Source organism: Ranitomeya variabilis, chromosome 1 (assembly GCF_051348905.1).
Source record: "Ranitomeya variabilis isolate aRanVar5 chromosome 1, aRanVar5.hap1, whole genome shotgun sequence".
In the NCBI taxonomy this organism is placed as follows: domain Eukaryota; kingdom Metazoa; phylum Chordata; class Amphibia; order Anura; family Dendrobatidae; genus Ranitomeya; species Ranitomeya variabilis.
In genome coordinates, this window is record NC_135232.1 from 33,580,933 (window position 1) to 33,607,793 (window position 26,861).

At 44.9% G+C, this 26,861-nt stretch overlaps 1 protein-coding gene and 1 long non-coding RNA gene across 3 annotated transcripts in view; one reads left to right on the top strand and one right to left on the bottom strand.

Annotated features, from left to right (window-relative positions):
* LOC143804128 (class I histocompatibility antigen, F10 alpha chain-like) overlaps positions 1–9,258 on the bottom strand; it is a 604,087-nt gene extending 594,829 nt beyond the window's left edge. The window contains exon 1 of one of the 2 annotated variants that reach the window (XM_077281900.1): positions 9,104–9,221. In XM_077281900.1, coding sequence (XP_077138015.1) covers positions 9,104–9,206 — 103 coding nt within the window. In that variant the 5' untranslated portion in view covers positions 9,207–9,221. Of the gene's footprint in view, positions 1–9,103 lie in introns of both variants that reach the window. The other variant, XM_077281910.1, reaches the window with a different exon arrangement.
* The window catches only part of LOC143804147 (uncharacterized), a 48,025-nt gene continuing 26,941 nt past the window's right edge, over positions 5,778–26,861 (top strand). The window contains exon 1 of the long non-coding RNA XR_013220985.1: positions 5,778–6,006. This is a non-coding gene — a long non-coding RNA (uncharacterized LOC143804147). The remainder of the gene's footprint in view (positions 6,007–26,861) is intronic.

Here is a 26,861-nt window from a genome sequence, read left to right on the forward strand (position 1 = left end):
CAATACCACCACCTGATGTCTGGCCCCCTCAAGCCAATGGCGCCACTCCTCAAAAGCCCACTTCATGGCCAAAAGCTCCCGATTCCCAACATCATAATTCCGCTCAGCGGGCGAAAATTTACGGGAAAAGAAGGCACAAGGCCTCATCACGGAGCAGTCAGGACTTTTCTGCGACAACACTGCCCCAGCTCCGATCTCAGAAGCGTCGACCTCAACCTGAAAAGGAAGAGCAACATCAGGCTGACGCAACACAGGGGCAGAGGAAAAACGGCGCTTAAGCTCCCGAAAGGCCTCCACAGCATCAGGGGACCAATCAGCAACATCAGCACCCTTCTTAGTCAAATCGGTCAATGGCTTAACAATATCCGAAAAACCAGCAATAAATCGACGATAAAAGTTAGCAAAGCCCAAAAATTTCTGAAGACTCTTAAGAGAAGAGGGCTGCGTCCAATCACAAATAGCTTGAACCTTGACAGGATCCATTTCAATGGAAGAGGGAGAAAAAATATATCCCAAAAAGGAAATCCTCTGTACCCCAAAAACACACTTAGAACCCTTCACACACAAAGAATTAGACCGCAAAACCTGAAAAACCCTCCTGACTTGCTGGACATGAGAGTCCCAGTCATCCGAAAAAATCAGAATATCATCCAGATACACAATCATAAATTTATCCAAATAATCGCGAAAAATATCATGCATAAAGGACTGGAAAACCGACGGAGCATTTGAAAGACCAAAAGGCATCACCAAATACTCAAAGTGGCCCTCGGGCGTATTAAATGCGGTTTTCCACTCATCCCCCTGCCTGATTCACACCAAATTATACGCCCCACGAAGGTCAATCTTAGAGAACCACTTGGCCCCCTTTATGCGAGCAAACAAATCAGTCAGCAACGGCAATGGGTATTGATATTTAACAGTGATTTTATTCAAAAGCCGATAATCAATACATGGTCTCAAAGAGCCGTCTTTTTTTGACACGAAGAAAAAACCGGCTCCAAAGGGAGATGACGATGGACGAATATGTCCCTTTTCCAAGGACTCCTTTATATATTCTCGCATAGCAGCATGTTCAGGCACAGACAGATTAAATAAACGACCCTTTGGGTATTTACTACCCGGAATTAAATCTATGGCACAATCGCACTCTCGGTGCGGAGGTAACGAACCAAGCTTGGGTTCTTCAAAGACGTCACGATAGTCAGACAGGAACTCAGGAATTTCAGAGGGAATAGATGATGAAATGGAAACCAAAGGTACATCCCCATGAACCCCCTTACATCCCCAGCTCAACACAGACATAGCTCTCCAGTCAAGGACTGGGTTGTGAGATTGCAGCCATGGCAATCCTAGCACCAAATCATCATGTAGATTATACAGCACCAGAAAGCGAACAATCTCCTGGTGATCTGGATTAATACGCATAGTTACTTGTGTCCAGTATTGTGGTTTATTATTAGCCAATGGGGTGGAGTCAATCCCCTTCAGAGGAATAGGAGTCTCCAAAGGCTCTAAATCATACCCACAGCGTTTGGCAAAGGACCAATCCATAAGACTCAAAGCGGCGCCAGAGTCGACATAGGCGTCCGTGGTAATAGATGACAAAGAGCAAATCAGGGTCACAGATAGAATAAACTTAGACTGTAAAGTGCAAACGGAAACAGATTTATCTAGCTTTTTAGTGCGCTTAGAGCATGCTGATATAACATGAGTAGAATCACCACAATAGAAACACAACCCGTTTTTCCGTCTAAAATTCTGCCGCTCGCTTCTGGACAGAATTCTATCACACTGCATACTCTCTGGCGTCTTCTCAGTGGACACCGCCAGATGGTGCACTGGTTTGCGCTCCCGCAAACGCCTATCGATCTGAATAGCCATTGTCATGGACTCATTCAGACCCGCAGGCACAGGGAACCCCACCATAACATCCTTAATGGCATCAGAGAGACCCTCTCTGAAAGTCGCCGCCAGGGCGCACTCATTCCACTGAGTAAGCACAGACCATTTACGGAATCTTTGGCAGTAAATTTCAGCTTCATCTTGCCCCTGAGAAAGGGACATCAAAGTTTTTTCTGCCTGAAGCTCTAAATGAGGTTCGTCATAAAGCAACCCCAAGGCCAGAAAAAACGCATCCACATTGAGCAACGCAGGATTCCCTGGTGTCAATGCAAAAGCCCAGTCTTGAGGGTCGCCCCGGAGCAAGGAAATCACAATCCTGACCTGCTGTGCAGGGTCTCCGGCAGAGCGAGATTTCAGGGACAAAAATAATTTGCAATTATTTCGAAAATTCTGAAACCCAGATCTATTCCCCGAGAAAAATTCCGGCAAAGGAATTCTCGGCTCAGATACAGGTGCATGAAAAACAAAATCTTGCAAATTTTGTACCTTCGTGGCGAGATTATTCAAACCTGCAGTTACACTCTGAAGATCCATTACAAACAGGTGGACACAGAGCCATTCAAAGATTAGAAGGAGAGAAAGGAAAAAAAAAGGCTGCAGCATAGACAGACTGGCAAGAGGTCCAATTAAGAGCACACTCAAGAGAAAAAAAAAAAAAACTCTCAGCAGACTTCTTATTTCTCTCCTTTCTCAGCCAAGGATTTTAACCCTTTAGTGGGCCGGTCAAACTGTCATGATCTCAATGGCAAGAGAACATAGCATCAGCATATATAGGAACTAGCTCTTGGAAGATGGGAACTGAGCTGACCATGAACTAAACCTACCGCACAACTAGCAGTGGCCGGGTAGCATTCCTACGTTTTATCCCTAGATGCCCATCGCCAGCCGGAGGACTAAATAATGCTAGCAGAGGAAAATATTAGTCCTAGCTCACCTCTAGAGAAATACCCCGAAAGGAGACAGAGGCCCCCCACATGTATTGGCGGTGAATTAAGATGAAATAACAAACGTAGTATGAAAATAGGTTTAGCAAATTTGAGGTCCACTTACTAAATAGCAGAAGACAGAAAGGACACTTTCATGGTCAGCTGAAAACCCTATCAAAACACCATCCAGAAATTACTTTAAGACTCTGGCATTAACTCATAACACCAGAGTGGCAATTCCTGTTCACAAGAGCTTTCCAGACACAGTAACAAAACTACAGCTGTGAACTGGAACAAGAATGCAAAAACAAACATGGACAAGAGTCCAACTTATCTAGTAGTTGTCTAGGAGCAGGAACAAGCACAGAGAGGCTTCTGATAACATTGTTGACCGGCAAGCAACTAACAGAGAAGCAGGGTTATATAGCGACTCCCACATCTTGATGGGAACAGGTGAACAGAGAAGATGAAAACACCAGTTCAATTCCACCAGTAGCCACCGGGGGAGCCCAGAATCCAAATTCACAACAATTCATTATACAGAGTGTAATGGCGCTCCGGTCTGTACGGGGTTGTAATGCGCACTCTGCCCCTCACATTATAATGATATACGGTATATTGTATAATATTACAGTCAGGAGAAAATACATTATCTGTTATACATACTGCATCTGCTGCAAAACCTCTTTTTATCATGCAAATTATAGTAAGTCCATGATTTTTCATTGTTCTTTATGTTAGTGGTAAATTTAAAACAATATAATTTGTATTTATTTATGAAAATATAATTTTTTTTTTAGCAAAAATGTGAATATTTTGCAATGTTCAAACTTTGACATTTTATGCCCTTAAATCAGATATGATAGTTATCCAACACAAAATGGTTATTGCATAACACTTCCCACATGACTACTTTACATAAGAATCATTTTTTAATCAGAATTTGAAGCATTCAAAGTTTATCAGCAATTTTCGATTTTCCAACAAAATTTACAGAACCAATTTGTTATAGGGACAACATCACATTTGAAGTGATTTTGAGTGACCTATGTAACAGAAAATACCCCGAAGTGCTCAAAACCACATTCAAGAAGTTTATTGACCCTTTAGGTGCTTCCCAGGGAACACTGAACATTCAAATTTTTCTTAAAAAAAAAAAAGGTTGATTCAACCCCAAGGTTTTCATTTTCAAAAGGGTAACAGAAGAAAATGGACCCCTAAATTTGTCCTGAGTAAGCAGATACCCCATATATGGTGCAGATATGGTACAAAACTAACTACTGTTTGAGCGCACAGCAAGGCTCGGAACAGAAGAAGTGCCATTTGACTTTTGGAGATCAAATTTGGCTGAAATAGATAGCGGCCGCCATGTCATGTTTGCAGAGCCCCTGATATTCCTCAACAGTAAAAAACCCCACAAGTGACCCCATATTTGAAACTGCACCTCTCAAGGAATTTATCTAGTAGTGTGGTGAGTATCTTGAACCCACAGGTGCTTTATAACATTGATCCATGAAAATGAAAAACTAGATTTGTGAAATTTCTCCTGATTACACCGATACCCCATATGTGGTGGAAAACTACTGTTTGGGAGCACGGCAGGGCTCACAAGGGAAAGAAGCACCATTTGACTTTTGGAATAGATAGCTGTCACGGTGGTAAGTCGCTTGCCTCTGCAGCATCTCTCTTCTCAGTGTGCGGTTTCTCCGTGCATCAGGTTTCCCCGTTAGTCTTGCAGCACTGCTGCATCTGCATGGCTTTCATTTAGCCTCAGGGGAGGTGTGAGGAGTTGGCCATTTACTAAAGACTACTGGACGAATGGATGTAGAGGGGAGTCCACAGCTCTACAGGATGCAGACTTTTTCCAGCACGGAGCACTGGTTACGTTGATATTATTGCTGTGTTTTATTAGTGATTTGCCTGCTGCTCAGTTCATCCTCAGGAATCAATGTTTCCATTCCGTGACCGCAAGCAGAGGAAGATGTGCTGGTTGGATGTTAAGTATACTTAAGGCCAGACAGGAGATTGCTAAAGGTAAATGTAAAGCAATCATTCTATTAATGTCATCTGTATCTCAGGGGCCTCAAGCCGTTGTTCTCCCAGCCAGTAGGCCCATAGTGGGGATGGAGATAGGAGACCCTGAGGAGCCGTCACCATAGGGGGTCTCACGTGCAATCCCAGGTGACGGACTTCTGAAACATTCTTCATTCCTTGAGCTAAAAGCAAATGTTTAAGAGGGATGGTGTGTACACTTCTGCCCATTCAGGGGGCTGATACCAGGGAGGGGAGAAGAAGCCACATGTTTAGTCAGAGATTTGGGAGAGTGACGTCGAAGGGAGAGGATCTAGCATGTGGTCCTGGAGCACATGGATGGATGGAGTTTGGACATCGGATGCCGGCTGGGCTGGACACAGGTGCTACTGTTGAGGGACATGCTGTCTGGATTTCAGGAACTTTATTAGGGAGTGGGACTGTTGCTGCTGAATACATGGGCTTTGATTGTGTTACCGGTCGTCTAGAGTAGCAAGGACTGTGACTACAAATTATAATGGCTGGAGATACAAAATCTGTGGGACAACCAAAAGTTGGGAGACAGTGAGTATCGCCTGGTACAGGGGCAGTGAGCCTACCGGCCCCAGGGAGGGCATCTTGTGTACTGGGGGCAATGTATTTTGCCCATCTACCCAGAGTTGTAAAACCATGGATGTAAGAAATAAAAAATAGTAGCATCGTTAACCTGCCTAGGTGATTATTACAACCCATAACCTCAGATCTTCACAGGTGGCATGACCGGTCTCTGCAGGAATTTAACCTTACGGAGTCCTGCAGAGATTAGCATCCCTGGCATATCCCGTGCTAGCTGGGTCTTTATTAGGCAGCTCCTCCTACTAATTCTGATTGTACCTGTTCATGCCTATGCATTCTGCCACCCAATAATGACCCGGCTTGTTTACCCATCCCACCTGACCTCTCTGCTCCTGACCTCGGCTAAGATTACTGATTCTGTGATGCCTGCAGACTTCGGACTGTCTGTCTACGCCTCTCAGTACCTCATACCCTGCAAATCCAGGGACTGCCCTTGAGTGGTACCTGGTGACTACAGGCGGCAAAGCCTATTGTCACCATCAGAGGCTCCAGCGAATACCTAGTAGTCACTTTGTTACGTCCCTGCAAGGTAAGCCCGGCCTGTGGCACACCCACCAACATAGGTGACTAAGGGCACTAACGTGCCAGAAACGCGTCAGCTTGCTTTTATACAATTTGTAAGCTTTGAGAACTGAATAAAGTTTATTTTATGATAACCTGGACGGCTGAGCTGAGGTCACTGCTCCTTCCTCTCCTGGCTTCCATATATGTGCGCTTGTGGACACTGTGGGTGCATGCGCTCCAAGCTTGGATGTTACTGGAATGTTTCTGAGATCCATGTTACTTTCCCAGCGCCTCTGAACTACTAGAAACATGGACATCCTCTATTTTTCCATTGACAGAGAACAGATCTGAGTAGGGTCTTGTGTTTTGCTGACGTTTTCATTGGTGCCATTTGGGGTACATTATATTTTTAATTTGATTTTTATTCCAATTTGTGAGAAACAGAATAAATAAAAAGTAATTCAGGAATTGTCTTTAATGTTTTTACGTTATTTTCCGTTGTTCACTGTGCGGTAAACGTGATAAGACGACTTATTCTTCGGGTCAGTACAATTACAGCAACGTCGGGGTTATTTACTGTTTTCATAATTTGCTTTTTTTGCTAAACACTGATTTACAAAAATAGTATTTGTTATTGTATCACCGTATTCTGAGAGTTAAAACGTTTTATTTTTCCGCTGATCGAGCCGTGTGGGGCTTGTTTTCTGCGAGATGAGTTGATGTTTTTATTTGTACCATTTTGGACTACAAAACATTTTTTGATTGTTTTTTTTTTTTTTATGTTGGGTGGCTCGGTGAACAAGAGCCAGAAATTCATAAATATTTGATTTTTTTCACTCCATTTACCGAGCGATAAAAGTGATCAGGCAGCTTTATTCTTCGGGTCATTACGATGGCAGAGACACCAGTCTTATATAGGTTTTTTTTATGTTTTGCTACTTTTGCACACTAAAATCAATCTCTCTTTATAGATTGGTTCGTTCTGAATCTGCTGATACCAAATTATTCACTTCTTTTCCTTTTCTTATGTTTTTATATATAAAACAGCATTTTTCCTTGTAAAATATTTTCTTTTTTATACTTTCCCCTATTTATTTTTTTTAAATTTTTATAAACTATTTCACTTTTTCTATGTTATTGTCGCACCGTACATGTATGGCGGTTTGCTGGAGCGCACTTCCCATCGCACGGTACATGTAGGGCAGATGTCAGTAAGGGGTTAAAGTCTATGGGAGTTACAGCAAGAGCTGAGGCCTTTAAGTTCCTGACAGATGTTCTACAGCAGCTGGGGTCATGTACTGCACAGGTCACTGCAGCTGCTGCAGAACCTCTCTCAGCTTCCTGTGTGCACTTTTTATGTATCCTGCTCTCTGCACACTGAAGACTATGGGCCCGAATCATTATTGTATTTGTTCCTTTTTTTGGCAAGTTTTTGTGTTTTTCACTTGTTTTCCATTTGCACCTAATTTTCTTTTAATTTGCGCCATTTTTAATGTCTGTTATACATTTTATCCAGTGTTTTTTTCTGTTCACCATTGTGGTCGGGATTGGGGGTGTCAGGGGTTTGTATATTTTAGTTTGTTTGTATGTTCTCCCCGTGTTTGGGTGGGTTTCCTCCTGTTCCTCCAGTTTCCTCCCACATTATAAAGACATACTGATAGGGAATGTAGATTGTGAGCCCCATCGGGGACAGCGGTGATGATGTCTGTAAAGCTGTGGAATTAATGGGGCTATATAAGTAAGTAATATAAATATTTGCGGCTCGGCCGGTGATACTCGTTTCTTTCCTTACACCTCATGGCTGATGGACATATGGGGGGACCCCGAGGAGGAGAACGTGTCACCCAAGACGGATACAATGTAACAATATCACAGTCACTGTACACTGGAGGGCGGAGCTCTGCTCTGATTGGACGGGAGGTGCAGCGTCCTCCAATAGGAGAATGAATCTCCAGCTGATCAGCAGTTACCGGGCAGAGGGAGGACGGAGAGGTGAGAGCTGGAGGAAACTGTGAGAAAGTTGGTTTCTTATTTGTTCATTTTCTCATTTGTAAACTTTTTTTTTTTTTACAAGTTTAGTAAAGTTATCACAATAATAAAATACAGCGCAGAGCGGCGCCTGGAGGTGAACTCACATGAAAACAGCTGCAAAAAATGTATAAGTGGCACAAAAATGGCAGCAAAGTGTCAGACGGTGAATTGTCAGAGATTCACATCAGTCACCGGTGTTTTACAAGGGTTGTGACCTTTAGTCACTGATCTCACATCAATCACACAGAGGAGATGCCAAGAATCATTATCAGGTCCCTGTATCCGGCCCAAACGGGTTCTGAGCCTAAAATGTGCATCAGACGAGCAAACGGACAATTGTCACCTATTGTGAAGGAGAAACTGGAGCTCGGAGAGATAAATGACTTTGTGCCACTGATCTCTCACCATCACCGCGATTCCCTGCACCCGGCACAATGGATCTCACCTGCTGTGATGCCGGGAACCACATAGAGCGGCCTAGAGGAGCGGATTGTGATCTCCAAAGTCATTAACCCTTTAAATACACAAGTTACTTATTAGAATCATTAATAAATGGTGATTGCCCCTTTTTGATGTTATTCTGCCCGGAGCTCATTTGGGCCATCTCAGATCCCTTCTGTGTGATCGCCGTGTGAGATCAGTGGCCCAACATCATTTACCCCTTTGATTAGTCCCTTTGGTGCCCACTTCTGAGCCACTTATATATATGTTGTAGCCACTTTCAGGTGTATTCACCTCCGGCCGCCGCACTGCAGGTTATTCTATTATTGAGATCATTTTGGATGATAATTTAACTTGTAAACAATAAAAAAGAACAAGAAGCCAACTTCAGCCTCGTCCTACATCGGGGTCTCCTGGATCCGGTCACACGGTGATCACACCGATCCCTGGAGCCGACGCTGAGACCCCAGAAACAGCGCCATGTCCTCCTCACTATGGAGCACAGGACAGGTGCAGCTTCTCTAGTGGATTTCTGCCTCTTATAGACGACAACACATTGATACATAAACTACAATCACAACATACGACATAAATAAGACGTAATAATCCTGTAATATCAGGTACAATCACTGATCACCGTCCATACTCACCAGAACACACCGCAGACACGTGAAGGAGAAGCACAATGAGGGGCAACATCCTCCTCCTCCTCCTGCCCCAATAAATCGGGGGACACAAAGAAGAAGAGAACATAAGTGTCACCCAGGACAGACAACAATATCACAGTCACTGTACACTGGAGGGCGGAGCTCAGCGCTGATTGGACGGGAGGTGCAACATCCTCCAATGGAAAAATGAATCTCCAGCTGATCAGCAGTTACCGGGCAGAAGGAGCACGGAGAGGTGAGAGCTGGAGGAAGCGAAAGTGAAAGCTGGAGATTATCTAGAAATAATGAAGATTATAGAAAACTTGTGATATATTAGGGCCTGGATAAAACGTGTCACATAGTGATCACGGGGGAGGACAGAGGCCGGGAAGTTCTGCCTCATAACAATCCTCCTGGCAGTGAGGTGATGAAGCCTCTGGTCACAACTGAGAAGAATCTGCAGGTCCAGGAGCGGAGACAGGATTGTGACAATAATATAATATTACAAGTACGGAACGGGGGTCACTTGGGTGATAATGATCACAAAATAATAAGTTTTCATGCAGCAGCCCCCCGCTGAGTAGTTTACGGCCTTAAGCTGGCGAAAGGCAGCTGTGGTAACGTGCTTGTTTGTTCACGTACAAACTTATTAGTAGGGCATAACTTGACCCCAATTATTGATAGAGGTGTGAATCTTACATTTTTATAATGTGCCCCAGCAGAGCCATCACACAGTGGCTTTTCTAAGCTTTAACGCCGGCAGTTAAGATAGATTTCTGCTTAACCGGGTCATACAGATACTTCATGTTTGGGCTCAAATTAACACCCAGCTCATGACTGGAAGAATGGTAGTTCCGTGGTCGCTATACAGGGTACCATCCCCGAGTTATGACGGTTAGGAGTTCTCAGTACGCTTCAGTCCCTCTGAGAAAAGAGGAGTGCATTTCATAACTCAGCCCACTCTGATGTCACGACCAGAGAGTATATCTTAAAGGGAACCTGTCACCCCCAAAATCAAAGGTGAGCTAAGCCCACCGGCATCAGGGGCTTATCTACAGCATTCTGTAATGCTGTAGATAAGCCCCAGATGTATCCTGAAAGATGAGAAAAAGAGGTTAGATTATACTCACCCAGGGGCGGTCCTGCTGCTGTCCGGTACGATGGGCGTCGCGGTCCGGTCCGATGGGCGTCGCGGTCTGGTCCGGGGCCTCCCATCTTCATAGGATGACATCCTCTTCTTGTATTCATGCTCCGGCGCAGGCATTCTTTGTCTGTCTTGTTGAGGGCAGAGCAAAGTACTGCAGTGCGCAGGCGCCGGGAAAAGTCAGAGAATTTTTCTGAATATTTTCTCACGCTACAGTTCAAATGAGTTTATGCCACCAGGGGGCGCAGCTTCTATGACGGCACCGCAAGTCCCCGAAGCTCCGTTACCTTCATTTCATTAATTCCCCAGTGTTTTACAGCCAGGAGCAGTCGCATTAGCAGCACTCCTCTTTGTAACTGTATTTAACCCCTTCAGATGGATTTACATTGTGGGACATGACTGTACGGCGGACTGGTATGGGATATTGTTGCATTTTTATTTTCCTTTTTTTACAGAAGAACGAGGGTCGTCAGTTGGATTGAGCGTACAATAAAGACAATAAAACTCCATGTGTGTATTTATTTCATTAAAATACTTTATTCTTAATGTGTGTGTGTATTTTTAACCCTTCACTAATATTGGATTAATAACGGATAGGTGTCTTATTGACATCTCTCCATTATTAACCAGGCTTAATGTCACCTTACATTAGCAAGGTGACATTAACCCTTTATTACCCCATATCCCACCGCTGCAGGGGAGTGGGAAGAGAGAGGCTAAGTGCCGGAATAGGCGCATCTTACAGATGTGCCTTTTCTGGGGTGGCTGGGGGCAGATGTTTTTAGCCGGGGGGCAATAACCATGGCACTGGCTTTCCCTTTCTGGCGGAGAAAATTGTTCGGGAGCCCACGCCAGTTTTATCCGTGATTTAACCCTTTATTTTAACACCTAGAGCTCCCAAATTTTACACACATACACTTGTAACATTATTAGTGAGGATTATGTAAAATATAAGGGATATGAGATGGTTTACTGTATGTAACCCATGTCTCATATCCTGTCTGGTTTGGGAAGGAGAAATGAAAAGCCGGCAATTGAATTACCGGCTTTTCTGCTATCTAGCGCTGAATTAAATATAAATAAGTAGATACATATACTATGTGTAGACATTTATTGTATCTATTCTATTGCAACCTGTCAGTGTGTAAGCGCACAGGAATTGCCGGCTTTTCTATCTATCTATCTATCTATCTATCTATCTATCTATCTATCTATCTATCATAGTTACATAGTTATTAAGGTTGAAGGAAGACTGTAAGTCCATCTAGTTCAACCCATAGCCTAACATGCCCTAACATGTTGATCCAGGGGAAGGCAAAAAAACCCCATGTGGTAAGAGTAAGCTCCACCATGGGGAAAAAAATTCCTTCCCGACTCCACATACGGCAATCAGACTAGTTTCCTGGATCAACGCCTTATCAAGGAATCTAGTGTATATACCCTGTAACATTATACTTTTCCAGAAAGGTATCCAGTCCCCTCTTAAATTTAATTAATGAATCACTCATTACAACATCATATGGCAGAGAGTTCCATAGTCTCACTGCTCTTACAGTAAAGAATCCGCGTCTGTTATTATGCTTAAACCTTCTTTCCTCCAGACGTAGAGGATGCCCCCTTGTCCCTGTCTCAGGTCTATGATTAAAAAGATCATCAGAAAGGTCTTTGTACTGTCCCCTCATATATTTATACATTAACATAAGATCACCCCTTAGTCTTTGTTTTTCCAAACTAAATAGCCCCAAGTGTAATAACCTATCTTGGTATTGCAGACCCCCCAGTCCTCTAATAACCTTGGTCGCTCTTCTCTGCACCCGCTCCAGTTCAGCTATGTCTTTCTTATACACCGGAGACCAGAACTGTGCACAGTATTCTAAGTGTGGTCGAACTAGTGACTTGTATAGAGGTAAAATTATGTTCTCATGAGCATCTATGCCTCTTTTAATACATCCCATTATTTTATTTGCCTTTGTAGCAGCTGCCTGACACTGGCCACTGAATATGAGTTTGTCATCCACCCATACACCCAGGTCTTTTTCATTGACGGTTTTGCCCAGAGTTTTAGAATTAAGCACATAGTTATACATCTTATTACTTCTACCCAAGTGCATGACCTTACATTTATCCCCATTAAAGCTCATTTGCCATTTATCAGCCCAAGCTTCTAGTTTACATAAATCATCCTGTAATATAAAATTGTCCTCCCCTGTATTGATTACCCTGCAGAGTTTAGTGTCATCTGCAAATATTGAAATTCTACTCTGAATGCCCCCTACAAGGTCATTAATAAATATGTTAAAAAGAAGAGGGCCCAATACTGACCCCTGTGGTACCCCACTGCTAACCGTGACCCAGTCCGAGTGTGCTCCATTAATAACCACCCTTTGTTTCCTATCCCTGAGCCAGCTCTCAACCCACTTACACATATTTTCCCCTATCCCCATTACTCTCATTTTATGTAACAACCTTTTGTGTGGCACCGTATCAAAAGCTTTGGAAAAGTCCATATATACTACGTCCACTGGGTTCCCTTGGTCCAGTCCGGAACTTACCTCTTCATAGAAGCTGATCAAATTAGTCTGACATGATCAGTCCCTAGTAAACCCGTGCTGATACTGGGTCATGAGGTTATTCCTCTTCAGATACTCCAGTATAGCATCCCTTAGAATGCCTTCCAGGATTTTACCCACAGTAGAGGTTAAGCTTACTGGCCTATAATTACCGAGTTCAGTTTTTGTACCCCTTTTTGAATATTGGCACCACATTTGCTATACGCCAGTCCTGTGGTACAGACCCTGTTATTATGGAGTCTTTAAAGATTAAAAATAATGGTCTATCAATGACTGTACTTAGTTCCTGCAGTACTCGGGGATGTATCCCATCCGGGCCCAGAGATTTGTCAATTTTAGTTATTTTTAGATGCCGCCGTACTTCCTGCTGGGTTAAGCAGGTGACATTTAATGGGGAATTATTATCACTAGTCATTTTGTCTGCCATGGGATTTTCTTTTGTAAATACTGATGAAAAAAAGTCATTTAGCATATTGGCTTTTTCCTCATCCTCATCCACCATTTCACCCAGACTATTTTTAAGGGGGCCAACACTGTCATTTTTTAGTTTCTTACTATTTAGGTAGTTAAAGAATATTTTGGGATTATTTTTACTCTCTCTGGCAATGAGTCTCTCTGTCTCAATCTTTGCTGCCTTGATTTGCTTTTTACAGAATGTATTTAATTTTCTGTATTTATTTAATGCCTCCTCACTACCTACTTCCTTTAATTCTCTAAATGCTTTCTTTTTGTCCCTTATTGCGCCCCTTACAGCTCTATTTAGCCATATTGGTTTCCTCCTATTTCTAGTATGTTTATTCCTATACGGTATATACTGTGCACAGGTCCTATCCAGGATGCTAATAAATGTCTCCCATTTTCTTTGTGTATTTTTATGTCTCAGGATATCGTCCCAGATAATTGCACTAAGATCCTCTCTCATCCGTTGGAAATTTGCCCTCCTAAAGTTTAGTGTCCTTGTCACCCCCCTTCTACCCATCTTATTAAAGGTTACATGAAAACTTATTATTTTGTGATCACTATTCCCTGTTGTGAATTTGCTTTTTGGCTCCCTCTAGTGGTTACTAGTTTTTTGACTCTGGTTTTTCTGTCATTCCTTTTATCCTCACCTGGGGTCGTTAGTTAGGGGTGTTGCTATATAAGCTCCCTGGACCTTCAGTTCTATGCCTGGCAACGTAGTTATCAGAGCTAATCTGCTGTGCTCTTGTCTACTGATCCTGGTTCCGGTTATATCAGCTAAGTCTGCTTTTTTGCTTTTTGCTATTTGTTTTGATTTTGTATTTTTGTCCAGCTTGTTCCAAATCTGTATCCTGACCTTTGCTGGATGCTCTAGGGGGCTGGTGTTCTCCCCCCGGACCGTTAGACGGTTCGGGGGTTCTTGAATTTCCAGTGTGGACTTTGATAGGGTTTTTGTTGACCATATAAGTTACTTGCTATATTCTGCTATTAGTAAAGCGGGCCTCTCTGTGCTAAACCTGGTTCATTTCTGTGTTTGTCTTTTCCTCTTACCTCACCGTTATTATTTGTGGGGGGCTTCTATCCTGCTTTGGGGTCCCTTTCTCTGGAGGCAAGAGAGGTCTTTGTTTTCCTCTACTAGGGGTAGTTAGATTCTCCGGCTGGCGCGAGTCATCTAGAATCAACGTAGGAATGACCCCCGGCTACTTCTAGTGTTGGCGTTAGGAGTAGATATATGGTCAACCCAGTTACCACTGCCCTATGAGCTGGATTTTTGTATCTTGCAGACTTCCACGTTCCTCTGAGACCCTCGCCATTGGGGTCATAACAGTTTGCCAGGCCAGTATTAAATGTTTAATGCATTGCAGAAGAGGGATTATAAGAAAGAAGATTCTGAGTTTTTTTTTTCTCCTCTCTCATTTTTTTTTTTTTTTTTTCTTCTTCCCCTTTACCTCAGAGTGGCTATGCTTGCTGCAGACATGAATGTCCAGACCTTGATTACAAGTGTGGACCAGCTGGCTACTCGTGTGCAGGGCATACAAGACTATGTTATCAGAAATCCTAGGTCAGAACCTAAGATACCGATTCCTGAACTGTTTTCCGGAGACAGGTTTAAGTTTAGGAATTTCAAGAATAATTGTAAATTGTTTTTGTCCCTGAGACCCTGTTCATCTGGAGACTCCGCTCAGCAAGTAAAAATTGTTATTTCGTTCTTGCGGGGCGACCCTCAGGATTGGGCTTTTTCGCTGGCGCCAGGAGATCCGGCATTGGCTGATATTGATGCGTTTTTTCTGGCGCTCGGTTTGCTTTATGAGGAACCCAATCTTGAGATTCAGGCAGAAAAGGCCTTGCTGGCTATGTCTCAGGGGCAGGACGAGGCTGAAGTGTATTGCCAAAAATTTCGGAAATGGTCCGTGCTGACACATTGGAACGAGTGTGCACTGGCCGCTAATTTTAGAAATGGCCTTTCTGATGCCATTAAGAATGTTATGGTGGGTTTTCCCATTCCCACAGGTCTGAATGATACTATGGCACTGGCTATTCAAATTGACCGGCGGTTGCGGGAGCGCAAAACCGCAAATTCCCTCATGGTGTTGTCTGAACAGACACCTAATTCGGTGCAATGTGATAGAAAAACCGCAAATTCCCTCATGGTGTTGTCTGAACAGACACCTGATTTAATGCAATGTGATAGAATCCTGACTAGAAATGAGCGGAAAATTCATAGACGCCGGAATGGCTTGTGCTACTACTGTGGTGATTCTACACATGTTATCTCAGCATGCTCTAAACGTATATCTAAGGTTGTTAGTCCTGTCACCGTTGGTAATTTGCATCCTAAATTTATTCTGTCTGTAACTCTGATTTGCTCACTGTCGTCTTATCCTGTCATGGCGTTTGTAGATTCAGGTGCTGCCCTGAGTCTTATGGATCTGTCATTTGCTAAGCACTGTGGTTTTACTCTTGAACCATTAGAAAATCCTATTCCTCTTAGGGGTATTGATGCTACGCCATTGGCAGCAAATAAACCGCAGTATTGGACACAGGTTACCATGTGCATGACTCCTGAACACCGCGAGGTGATACGTTTTCTTGTTTTACATAAAATGCATGATGTGGTTGTTTTGGGGCTGCCATGGTTACAGACCCATAATCCCGTCCTGGACTGGAAGGCTATGTCAGTGTCAAGTTGGGGCTGTCGTGGTATTCATGGGGATTCCCTGCCTGTGTCTATTGCTTCTTCTACGCCTTCGGAAGTTCCGGAGTATTTGTCTGATTATCAGGATGTCTTTAGCGAGTCCAGGTCCAGTGCATTGCCTCCTCATAGGGACTGTGACTGTGCTATAGATTTGATTCCAGGCAGTCAGTTTCCTAAGGGAAGACTGTTTAATCTGTCGGTGCCTGAGCATGCCGCTATGCGTTCGTGTATCAAGGAGTCTCTGGAGAAAGGACATATTCGTCCATCTTCTTCCCCTCTTGGTGCGGGATTCTTTTTTGTGGCAAAAAAGGACGGATCTTTGAGGCCTTGTATTGATTATCGGCTTTTAAATAAGATCACTGTCAAATTTCAGTATCCTTTGCCGCTGTTGTCTGACTTGTTTGCCCGGATTAAAGGTGCCAAGTGGTTCACCAAGATAGACCTTCGTGGTGCGTACAACCTTGTGCGCATTAAGCAAGGTGATGAATGGAAAACCGCATTCAATACGCCCGAAGGTCATTTTGAGTACTTGGTGATGCCTTTTGGGCTCTCCAATGCGCCTTCAGTTTTTCAGTCCTTTATGCATGACATTTTCCGGAAGTATCTGAATAAATTTTTGATTGTTTATCTGGATGATATTTTGTTTTTTTCTGATAATTGGGACTCGCATGTGGAGCAGGTCAGGTTGGTCTTTAAAATTTTGCGTGAAAATTCTTTGTTTGTCAAGGGCTCAAAGTGTCTCTTTGGTGTACAGAAGGTTCCCTTTTTGGGGTTCATTTTTTCCCCTTCTGCTGTGGAGATGGACCCAGTCAAGGTCCGAGCTATTCTTGATTGGACTCAGCCCTCGTCAGTTAAGAGTCTTCAGAAGTTCTTGGGTTTCGCTAACTTCTACCGTCGTTTTATCGCTAATTTTTCTAGCATTGTGAAACCTTTGACGGATATGACCAAGAAGGGCTCCGATGTAGCTAACTGGTCTCCTGCTGCCATGGAGGCTTTCCAGGAGTTGAAACGCCGGTTTACTTCGGCGCCTGTTTTGTGCCAGCCCGATGTCTCACTTCCCTTTCAGGTTGAGGTGGATGCTTCAGAGATTGGAGCAGGGGCCGTTTTGTCGCAGAGAGGCCCTGGTTGCTCTGTTATGAAACCTTGTGCCTTTTTCTCTAGGAAGTTTTCGCCTGCCGAGCGAAATTATGATGTGGGCAATCGGGAGTTGTTGGCCATGAAATGGGCATTTGAGGAGTGGCGTCATTGGCTCGAGGGTGCTAAGCATCGTGTGGTGGTCTTGACTGATCACAAAAATCTGATGTATCTCGAGTCTGCTAAACGCCTTAATCCGAGACAGGCCCGCTGGTCATTGTTTTTCTCCCGCTTTGATTTTGTTGTCTCGTATTTACCAGGTTCAAAGAATGTGAAGGCCGATGCTCTTTCTAGGAGCTTTGTGCCTGATGCTCCTGGAGTCACTGATCCTGTTGGTATTCTTAAAGATGGAGTTATCTTGTCAGCTATTTCTCCGGATCTGCGACGTGTGTTGCAGAGATTTCAGGCTGATAGGCCTGAGTCTTGTCCACCTGACAGACTGTTTGTGCCGGATAAGTGGACCAGCAGAGTCATTTCCGAGGTTCATTCCTCGGTGTTGGCAGGTCACCCGGGAATTTTTGGCACCAGAGATCTGGTGGCCAGATCCTTTTGGTGGCCTTCCTTGTCTAGGGATGTGCGGTCATTTGTACAGTCCTGTGGGACTTGTGCTCGAGCTAAGCCTTGCTGTTCTCGTGCCAGCGGGTTGCTCTTGCCCTTGCCTGTCCCGAAGAGACCTTGGACACATATCTCCATGGATTTCATTTCTGATCTTCCGTTATCTCAGGGCATGTCTGTTATCTGGGTGATATGTGATTGCTTCTCCAAGATGGTCCATTTGGTTCCTTTGCCTAAGCTGCCTTCCTCTTCCGATCTGGTTCCTGTGTTTTTCCAGAACGTGGTTCGTTTGCACGGCATCCCTGAGAATATTGTGTCAGACAGAGGATCCCAGTTCGTTTCCAGGTTCTGGCGATCCTTTTGTAGTAGGATGGGCATTGATTTGTCGTTTTCGTCTGCTTTCCATCCTCAGACTAATGGACAGACGGAGCGAACCAATCAGACTTTGGAGGCTTATTTGAGGTGTTTTGTCTCTGCTGATCAGGACGATTGGGTGATATTCTTGCCGTTGGCTGAGTTTGCCCTTAATAATCGGGCTAGTTCCGCCACCTTGGTTTCGCCTTTTTTCTGCAACTCTGGTTTCCATCCTCGCTTTTCTTCGGGTCATGTGGAGCCTTCTGACTGTCCTGGGGTGGATTCTGTGGTGGATAGGTTGCAGCGGATCTGGAATCATGTGGTGGACAACTTGAAGTTGTCACAGGAGAGGGCTCAGCGCTTTGCCAACCGCCGCCGCGGTGTGGGTCCCCGACTACGCGTTGGGGATTTGGTATGGCTTTCTTCCCGCTTTGTTCCTATGAAGGTCTCCTCTCCCAAATTTAAACCTCGTTTTATTGGTCCTTACAAGATATTGGAAATCCTTAATCCTGTATCTTTTCGTCTGGATCTTCCTGTGTCATTTGCTATTCACAATGTGTTTCATAGGTCCTTGTTGCGGCGGTACGTTGTGCCTGTAGTTCCTTCTGCTGAGCCTCCTGCTCCGGTGTTGGTTGAGGGCGAGTTGGAGTACGTGGTGGAGAAGATCTTGGATTCTCGCCTCTCCAGGCGGAGGCTTCAGTACCTGGTCAAGTGGAAGGGCTATGGTCAGGAGGATAATTCCTGGGTGGTCGCCTCTGATGTTCATGCGGCCGATTTAGTTCGTGCCTTTCATGCCGCTCATCCTGATCGCCCTGGTGGTCGTGGTGAGGGTTCGGTGACCCCTCACTAAGGGGGGGGTACTGTTGTGAATTTGCTTTTTGGCTCCCTCTAGTGGTTACTAGTTTTTTGACTCTGGTTTTTCTGTCATTCCTTTTATCCTCACCTGGGGTCGTTAGTTAGGGGTGTTGCTATATAAGCTCCCTGGACCTTCAGTTCTATGCCTGGCAACGTAGTTATCAGAGCTAATCTGCTGTGCTCTTGTCTACTGATCCTGGTTCCGGTTATATCAGCTAAGTCTGCTTTTTTGCTTTTTGCTATTTGTTTTGATTTTGTATTTTTGTCCAGCTTGTTCCAAATCTGTATCCTGACCTTTGCTGGATGCTCTAGGGGGCTGGTGTTCTCCCCCCGGACCGTTAGACGGTTCGGGGGTTCTTGAATTTCCAGTGTGGACTTTGATAGGGTTTTTGTTGACCATATAAGTTACCTTTCTATATTCTGCTATTAGTAAGCGGGCCTCTCTGTGCTAAACCTGGTTCATTTCTGTGTTTGTCTTTTCCTCTTACCTCACCGTTATTATTTGTGGGGGGCTTCTATCCTGCTTTGGGGTCCCTTTCTCTGGAGGCAAGAGAGGTCTTTGTTTTCCTCTACTAGGGGTAGTTAGATTCTCCGGCTGGCGCGAGTCATCTAGAATCAACGTAGGAATTACCCCCGGCTACTTCTAGTGTTGGCGTTAGGAGTAGATATATGGTCAACCCAGTTACCACTGCCCTATGAGCTGGATTTTTGCATCTTGCAGACTTCCACGTTCCTCTGAGACCCTCGCCATTGGGGTCATAACAATTCCCCAAGTGACCCCCAACCCTTATATTTGATATGCGGTCTGGCCTGTTGGTTAATATTAGGTCTAGCAGTGCCCCCTATCTATCTATCTATCTATCTATCTATCTATCTATCTATCTATCTATCTATCTATCTATCTATCTATCTATCTATATGTGTGTGTGTGTTTTGAAGAATATTTCATTGTAAAACGATGTGTAAATGTCAGAGAACTGCTGTATGTAAAAGCTCATGTTAAAATCGCATTGCACACGGATGTCATACGGATGTTGCGATAAAAAAAATTGCATGACAATTGCATAGCTTTCATCCGTCTTTTCGGTCCAGATTACGGACCGTTTTTTTTCTCGCAAATGCGTATGAGCCCTAAAGTGAATAAAATACGAAGAAAATAGTCTTATGCAAGAATGACCTAGGAGATATGGCCAGGGGCTCAGAATGTGTGATGAGACAGTATGGGCAGGGAAGATATGTGAGGAAACAGTATGGGAGGGGATCAAAGAATGGTTTATTATAAACTTATTATGATGCCCTCTGCTGTTTTATACTTGTTATGGCACCCCCTGCTGTTATATATTTCTTATAACACCACCTGCTGTTACATACTTGGTAAGGGGCCTCCTGGTGTTACAAATTTGTTATGGCGCCCTCTAATGTTACATGTTTACTATGGCTCCCCAATGATACATGCTTGTTATAGCGCCCCTGGTGTTACTTCCTGATTATGGCGTTCCCTGCTATTGCACACTTGTCATAGTGCCCTCTGGTGTTGCACACTTGTAATGATTCTCCCAGGTGTTACATTTTTGTTATGGCGCCCTCTGCTGTTACATACTTGTTCTGGCTCCCCCTGCTATTACTTACTTGTTAGGCTACGTTCACATTAGCGTTAAGCTAATGTGCGTCGGGTTTGCGTCGGCGACGCAGCGGCGACGCATGCGTCATGCGCCCCCTATACTTAACATGGGGGACGCATGCGTTTTTTTTTGTTGCGTTGTGCCACACGTGCGTCTTTTTTGCCGCAAGCGTCGGACCAAGAAAACGCAACAAGTTGCATTTTTCTTGCGTCCGATTTTCGGCAAAAACCGACGCATGCGTCGCAAAACGCAGCGTTTTTGCGTGCGTTTTGCCGCGTTTTTGCGTGCGTTGTGCGTTGCGTCGCCGACGCAGCGGCGCACAACGCTAGTGTGAACTTAGCCTTATGGCCCCCCTCGTGTTACACACTTGTTGTGGTGCCAACTGGTGTTACAATGATGTTATGGCGCCCCCTGGTGTTACATTCATGTTATGGCGCCCTCTGGTGTTACATAGTTGTTATGGCGCCCCCTGGTGTTACATAATTGTTATGGTGCCCCCTGCTGTTACATTCATGTTATGGCGCCCCCTGGTGTTACATAATTGTTATGGTGCCCCCTGCTGTTACATTCATGTTATGGCGCCCCCTGGTGTTACATACTTGTTATGGCTCCTCCTGCTCTTACATACTTGTTATGGCGCCCCCTGCTGTTACATACTTGTTGTGGCGCCCCCTGGTGTTACATACTTGTTATGGCGCCCCCTGCTGTTACATACTTGTTATGGCGCCCCCTGGTGTTACATACTTGTTATGGCTCCTCCTGCTCTTACATACTTGTTATGGCGCCCCCTGCTGTTACATACTTGTTGTGGCGCCCCCTGGTGTTACATACTTGTTATGGCGCCCCCTGCTGTTACATACTTGTTATGGCGCCCCCTGCTGTTACATACTTGTTATGGCGCCCCCTGGTGTTACATACTTGTTATGGCACCCCCTGCTGTTACATACTTGTTATGGCGCCCCCTGGTGTTACATACTTGTTATGGCGCCCCCTGCTGTTACATACTTGTTATGGCGCCCCCTGCTGTTACATACTTGTTATGGCGCCTCCTGCTGTTACATACTTGTTATGGCGCCCCCTGGTGTTACATACTTGTTATGGCGCCCCCTGGTGTTACATACTTGTTATGGCTCCCCCTGGTGTTACATACTTGTTATGGCGCCCCCTGCTGTTACATACTTGTTGTGGCGCCCCCTGCTGTTACATACTTGTTATGGTGCCCCCTGGTGTTACATACTTGTTATGACGCCCCCTGCTGTTACATACTTGTTATGGCGCCCCCTGCTGTTACATACTTGTTATGACGCCCCCTGCTGTTACATACTTGTTATGGCGCCCCCCGCTGTTACATACTTGTTATGGCGCCCTCTGGTGTTACATACTTGTTATGGCGCCCCCTGCTGTTACATACTTGTTATGGCGCCCTCTGGTGTTACATACTTGTTATGGCTCCCCCTGCTGTTACATACTTGTTATGGCACCTCCTGTTGTTACATACTTGTTATGGCGCCTCCTGCTGTTACATACTTGTTATGGCGCCCCCTGCTGTTACATACTTGTTATGGCGCCCTCTGGTGTTACATACTTGTTATGGCGCCCCCTCCTGTTACATACTTGTTATGGCACCCCCTGTTGTTACATACTTGTTATGGCGCCCTCTGGTGTTACATACTTGTTATGGCGTCCCCTCCTGTTACATACTTGTTATGGCACCCCCTGTTGTTACATACTTGTTATGGCACCTCCTGCTGTTACATACTTGTTATGGCGCCCCCTGTTGTTACATACTTGTTATGGCGCCCCCTGGTGTTACATACTTGTTATGGCGCACCCGCTGTTACATACTTGTTATGGCGCCTCCTGGTGTTACATACTTGTTATGGCGCCCCCTGGTGTTACATACTTGTTATGGCGCCCCCTCCTGTTACATACTTGTTATGGCGCCCCCCGCTGTTACATACTTGTTATGGCGCCCTCTGGTGTTACATACTTGTTATGGCGCCCCCTGTTGTTACATACTTGTTATGGCGCCCCCTGGTGTTACATACTTGTTATGGCGCCCCCTGGTGTTACATACTTGTTATGGCGTCCCCTCCTGTTACATACTTGTTATGGCGCCCCCTGGTGTTACATACTTGTTATGGCGCCCCCTGGTGTTACATACTTGTTATGGCGCCCCCTGCTGTTACATACTTGTTATGGCGCCCCCTGGTGTTACATACTTGTTATGGCGCCCCCTGGTGTTACATACTTGTTATGGCGCCCCCTCCTGTTACATACTTGTTATGGCGCCCCCCGCTGTTACATACTTGTTATGGCGCCCTCTGGTGTTACATACTTGTTATGGCGCCCCCTGTTGTTACATACTTGTTATGGCGCCCCCTGGTGTTACATACTTGTTATGGCGCCCCCTGGTGTTACATACTTGTTATGGCGTCCCCTCCTGTTACATACTTGTTATGGCGCCCCCTGGTGTTACATACTTGTTATGGCGCCCCCTGGTGTTACATACTTGTTATGGCGCCCCCTGGTGTTACATACTTGTTATGGCGCCCCCTGGTGTTACATACTTGTTATGGCGCCCCCTGGTGTTACATACTTGTTATGGCGCACCCGCTGTTACATACTTGTTATGGCGATTGGCGCACCCGCTGTTACATACTTGTTATGGCGCCTCCTGGTGTTACATACTTGTTATGGCGCCCCCTGGTGTTACATACTTGTTATGACGCCCCCTGCTGTTACATACTTGTTATGGCGCCTCCTGGTGTTACATACTTGTTATGGCGCCTCCTGGTGTTACATACTTGTTATGGCGCCTCCTGGTGTTACATACTTGTTATGGCGCCTCCTGGTGTTACATACTAGTTATGGCGCCCCCTGCTGTTACATACTTGTTATGGCTCCCCCTGCTGTTACATACTAGTTATGGCGCCCCCTGGTGTTACATACAGTCATATGAAAAAGTTTGGGCACCCCTATTAATCTTAAGCTTAATGTTTTATAAAAATTGGTTTTTTTACAACAGCTATTTCAGTTTCATATATCTAATAACTGTTGGACACAGTAATGTTTCTGCCTTGAAATGAGGTTTATTGTACTAACAGAAAATGTGCAATCTGCATTCAAACAAAATTTGACAGGTGCATAAGTATGGGCACCCTTATCATTTTCTTGTTTTAAATACTCCTACCTACTTTTTACTGACTTACTAAAGCACTTTTTTTGGTTTTGTAACCTCATTGAGCTTTGAACTTCATAGCCAGGTGTATGCAATCATGAGAAAAGCTACTTAAAGTGGCCACTTGCAAGTTGTTCTCCTGCTTGAATCTCCTCTGAAGAGTGGCATCATGGATTCCTCAAAACAACTGTCAAATGATCTGAAAACAAAGATTATTCAACATAGTTGTTCAGGGGAAGGATACAAAAAGCTGTCTCAGAGGTTTAACCTGTCAATTTCCACTGTGAGGATCATAGTAAGGAAATGGAAGAACACAGGTACAGTTCTTGTTAAGGCCAGAAGTGGCAGGCCAAGAAAAACATCAGAAAGGCAGAGAAGAAGAATGGTGAGATCAGTCAAGGACAATCCTCAGACCACCTCCAGAGAGCTGCAGCATCAACTTGCTGCAGATGGTGTCACTGTGCATCGGTCAACTATACAACACACTTTGCACAAGGAGAAGCTGTATGGGAGAGTGATGCGAAAGAAGCCGTTTCTGCAAGCACGCCACAAACAGAGTCGGCTGAGGTATGCAAAAGCACATTTGGAGAAGCCAATTTCTTTTTGGAAGAAGGTCCTGTGGACTGATGAAACTAATATTGAGTTGTTTGGTCATACAAAAAGGCGTTATGCATGGCAGCAAAAAAACACAGTGCGTTGTATAGTTGACCGATGCACAGTGACACCATCTGCAGCAAGTTGATGCTGCAGCTCTCTGGAGATGGTCTGAGGATTGTCCTTGACTGATCTCACCATTCTTCTTCTCTGCCTTTCTGATGTTTTTCTTGGCCTGCCACTTCTGGCCTTAACAAGAACTGTACCTGTGTTCTTCCATTTCCTTACTATGTTCCTCACAGTGTAAATTGACAGGTTAAATCTCTGAGACAGCTTTTTGTATCCTTCCCCTGAACAACTATGTTGAATAATCTTTGTTTTCAGATCATTTGACAGTTGTTTTGAGGAGCCCATGATGCCACTCTTCAGAGGAGATTCAAACAGGAGAACAACTGGCAAGTGGCCACTTTAAGTAGCTTTTCTCATGATTGCATACACCTGGCTATGAAGTTCAAAGCTCAATGAGGTTACAAAACCAAAAAAAGTGCTTTAGTAAGTCAGTAAAAAGTAGGTAGGAGTATTTAAAACAAGAAAATGATAAGGGTGCCCATACTTATGCACCTGTCAAATTTTGTTTGAATGCAGATTGCACATTTTCTGTTAGTACAATAAACCTCATTTCAAGGCAGAAACATTACTGTGTCCAACAGTTATTAGATATATGAAACTGAAATAGCTGTTGCAAAAAAAACAATTTTTATAAAACATTAAGCTTAAGATTAATAGGGGTGCCCAAACTTTTTCATATGACTGTACTTGTTATGGCGCCCCCTGCTGTTACATACTTGTTATGGCGCCTCCTGCTGTTACATACTTGTTATGGCGCCTCCTGCTGTTACATACTTGTTATGACGCCCCCTGCTGTTACATACTTGTTATGGCGCCTCCTGCTGTTACATACTTGTTATGGCGCCCCCTGGTGTTACATACTTGTTATGGCTCCCCCTGCTGTTACATACTTGTTATGGCGCCTCCTGCTGTTACATACTTGTTATGGCGCCCCCTGCTGTTACATACTTGTTATGGCGCCTCCTGCTGTTACATACTTGTTATGGCTCCCCCTGGTGTTACATACTTGTTATGGCGCCCCCTGGTGTTACATACTTGTTATGGTGCCCCCCCTGGTGTTACATACTTGTTATGGCGCCCCCTGGTGTTACATACTTGTTATGGCGCCCCCTGCTGTTACATACTTGTTATGGCGCCCCCTGGTGTTACATACTTGTTATGGCGCCCCCTGCTGTTACATACTTGTTATGGCGCCCCCTCCTGTTACATACTTGTTATGGCGCCCCCTGCTGTTACATACTTGTTATGGCGCCCCCTGGTGTTACATACTTGTTATGTCGCCCCCTGCTGTTACATACTTGTTATGGCGCCCCCTGGTGTTACATACTTGTTATGGCGCCCCCTGCTGTTACATACTTGTTATGGCGCCCCCTGGTGTTACATACTTGTTATGGCGCCCCCTGCTGTTACATACTGGTTATGGCGCCCCCTGCTGTTACATACTTGTTATGGCACCCCCTGCTGTTACATACTTGTTATGGCGCCCCCTCCTGTTACATACTTGTTATGGCGCCCCCTGTTGTTACATACTTGTTATGGCGCCCCCTCCTGTTACATACTTGTTATGTCGCCCCCTGGTGTTACATACTTGTTATGGCGCCCCCTGCTGTTACATACTTGTTATGGCGCCCCCTGCTGTTACATACTTGTTATGGCGCCCCCTGCTGTTACATACTTGTTATGGCGCCCTCTGGTGTTACATACTTGTTATGGCGCCCCCTGGTGCTACATACTTGTTATGGCGCCCCCGCTGTTACATACTTGTTATGGCTCCACCTGGTGTTTCATACTGGTTATGGCGCCCCCTGGTGCTACATACTTGTTATGGCGGCCCCTGGTGTTACATACTTGTTATGGCGCCCCCTGCTGTTACATACTTGTTATGGCGCCCCCTGCTGTTACATACTTGTTATGGCGCCCTCTGGTGTTACATACTTGTTATGGCGCCCCCTGGTGCTACATACTTGTTATGGCGCCCCCGCTGTTACATACTTGTTATGGCTCCACCTGGTGTTTCATACTGGTTATGGCGCCCCCTGGTGCTACATACTTGTTATGGCGGCCCCTGGTGTTACATACTTGTTATGGCGCCCCCTGCTGTTACATACTTGTTATGGCGCCCCCTGCTGTTACATACTTGTTATGGCGCCCTCTGGTGTTACATACTTGTTATGGCGCCCCCGCTGTTACATACTTGTTATGGCGCCCCCTGCTGTTACATACTTGTTATGGCTCCCCCTGCTGTTACATACTTGTTATGGCGCCTCCTGGTGTTACATACTTGTTATGGCGCCCCCTGGTGTTACATACTTGTTATGGCGCCCCCTGCTGTTACATACTTGTTATGGCGCCTCCTGGTGTTACATACTTGTTATGGCGCCTCCTGGTGTTACATACTTGTTATGGCGCCTCCTGGTGCTACATACTTGTTATGGCGCCCCCGCTGTTACATACTTGTTTTGGCTCCCC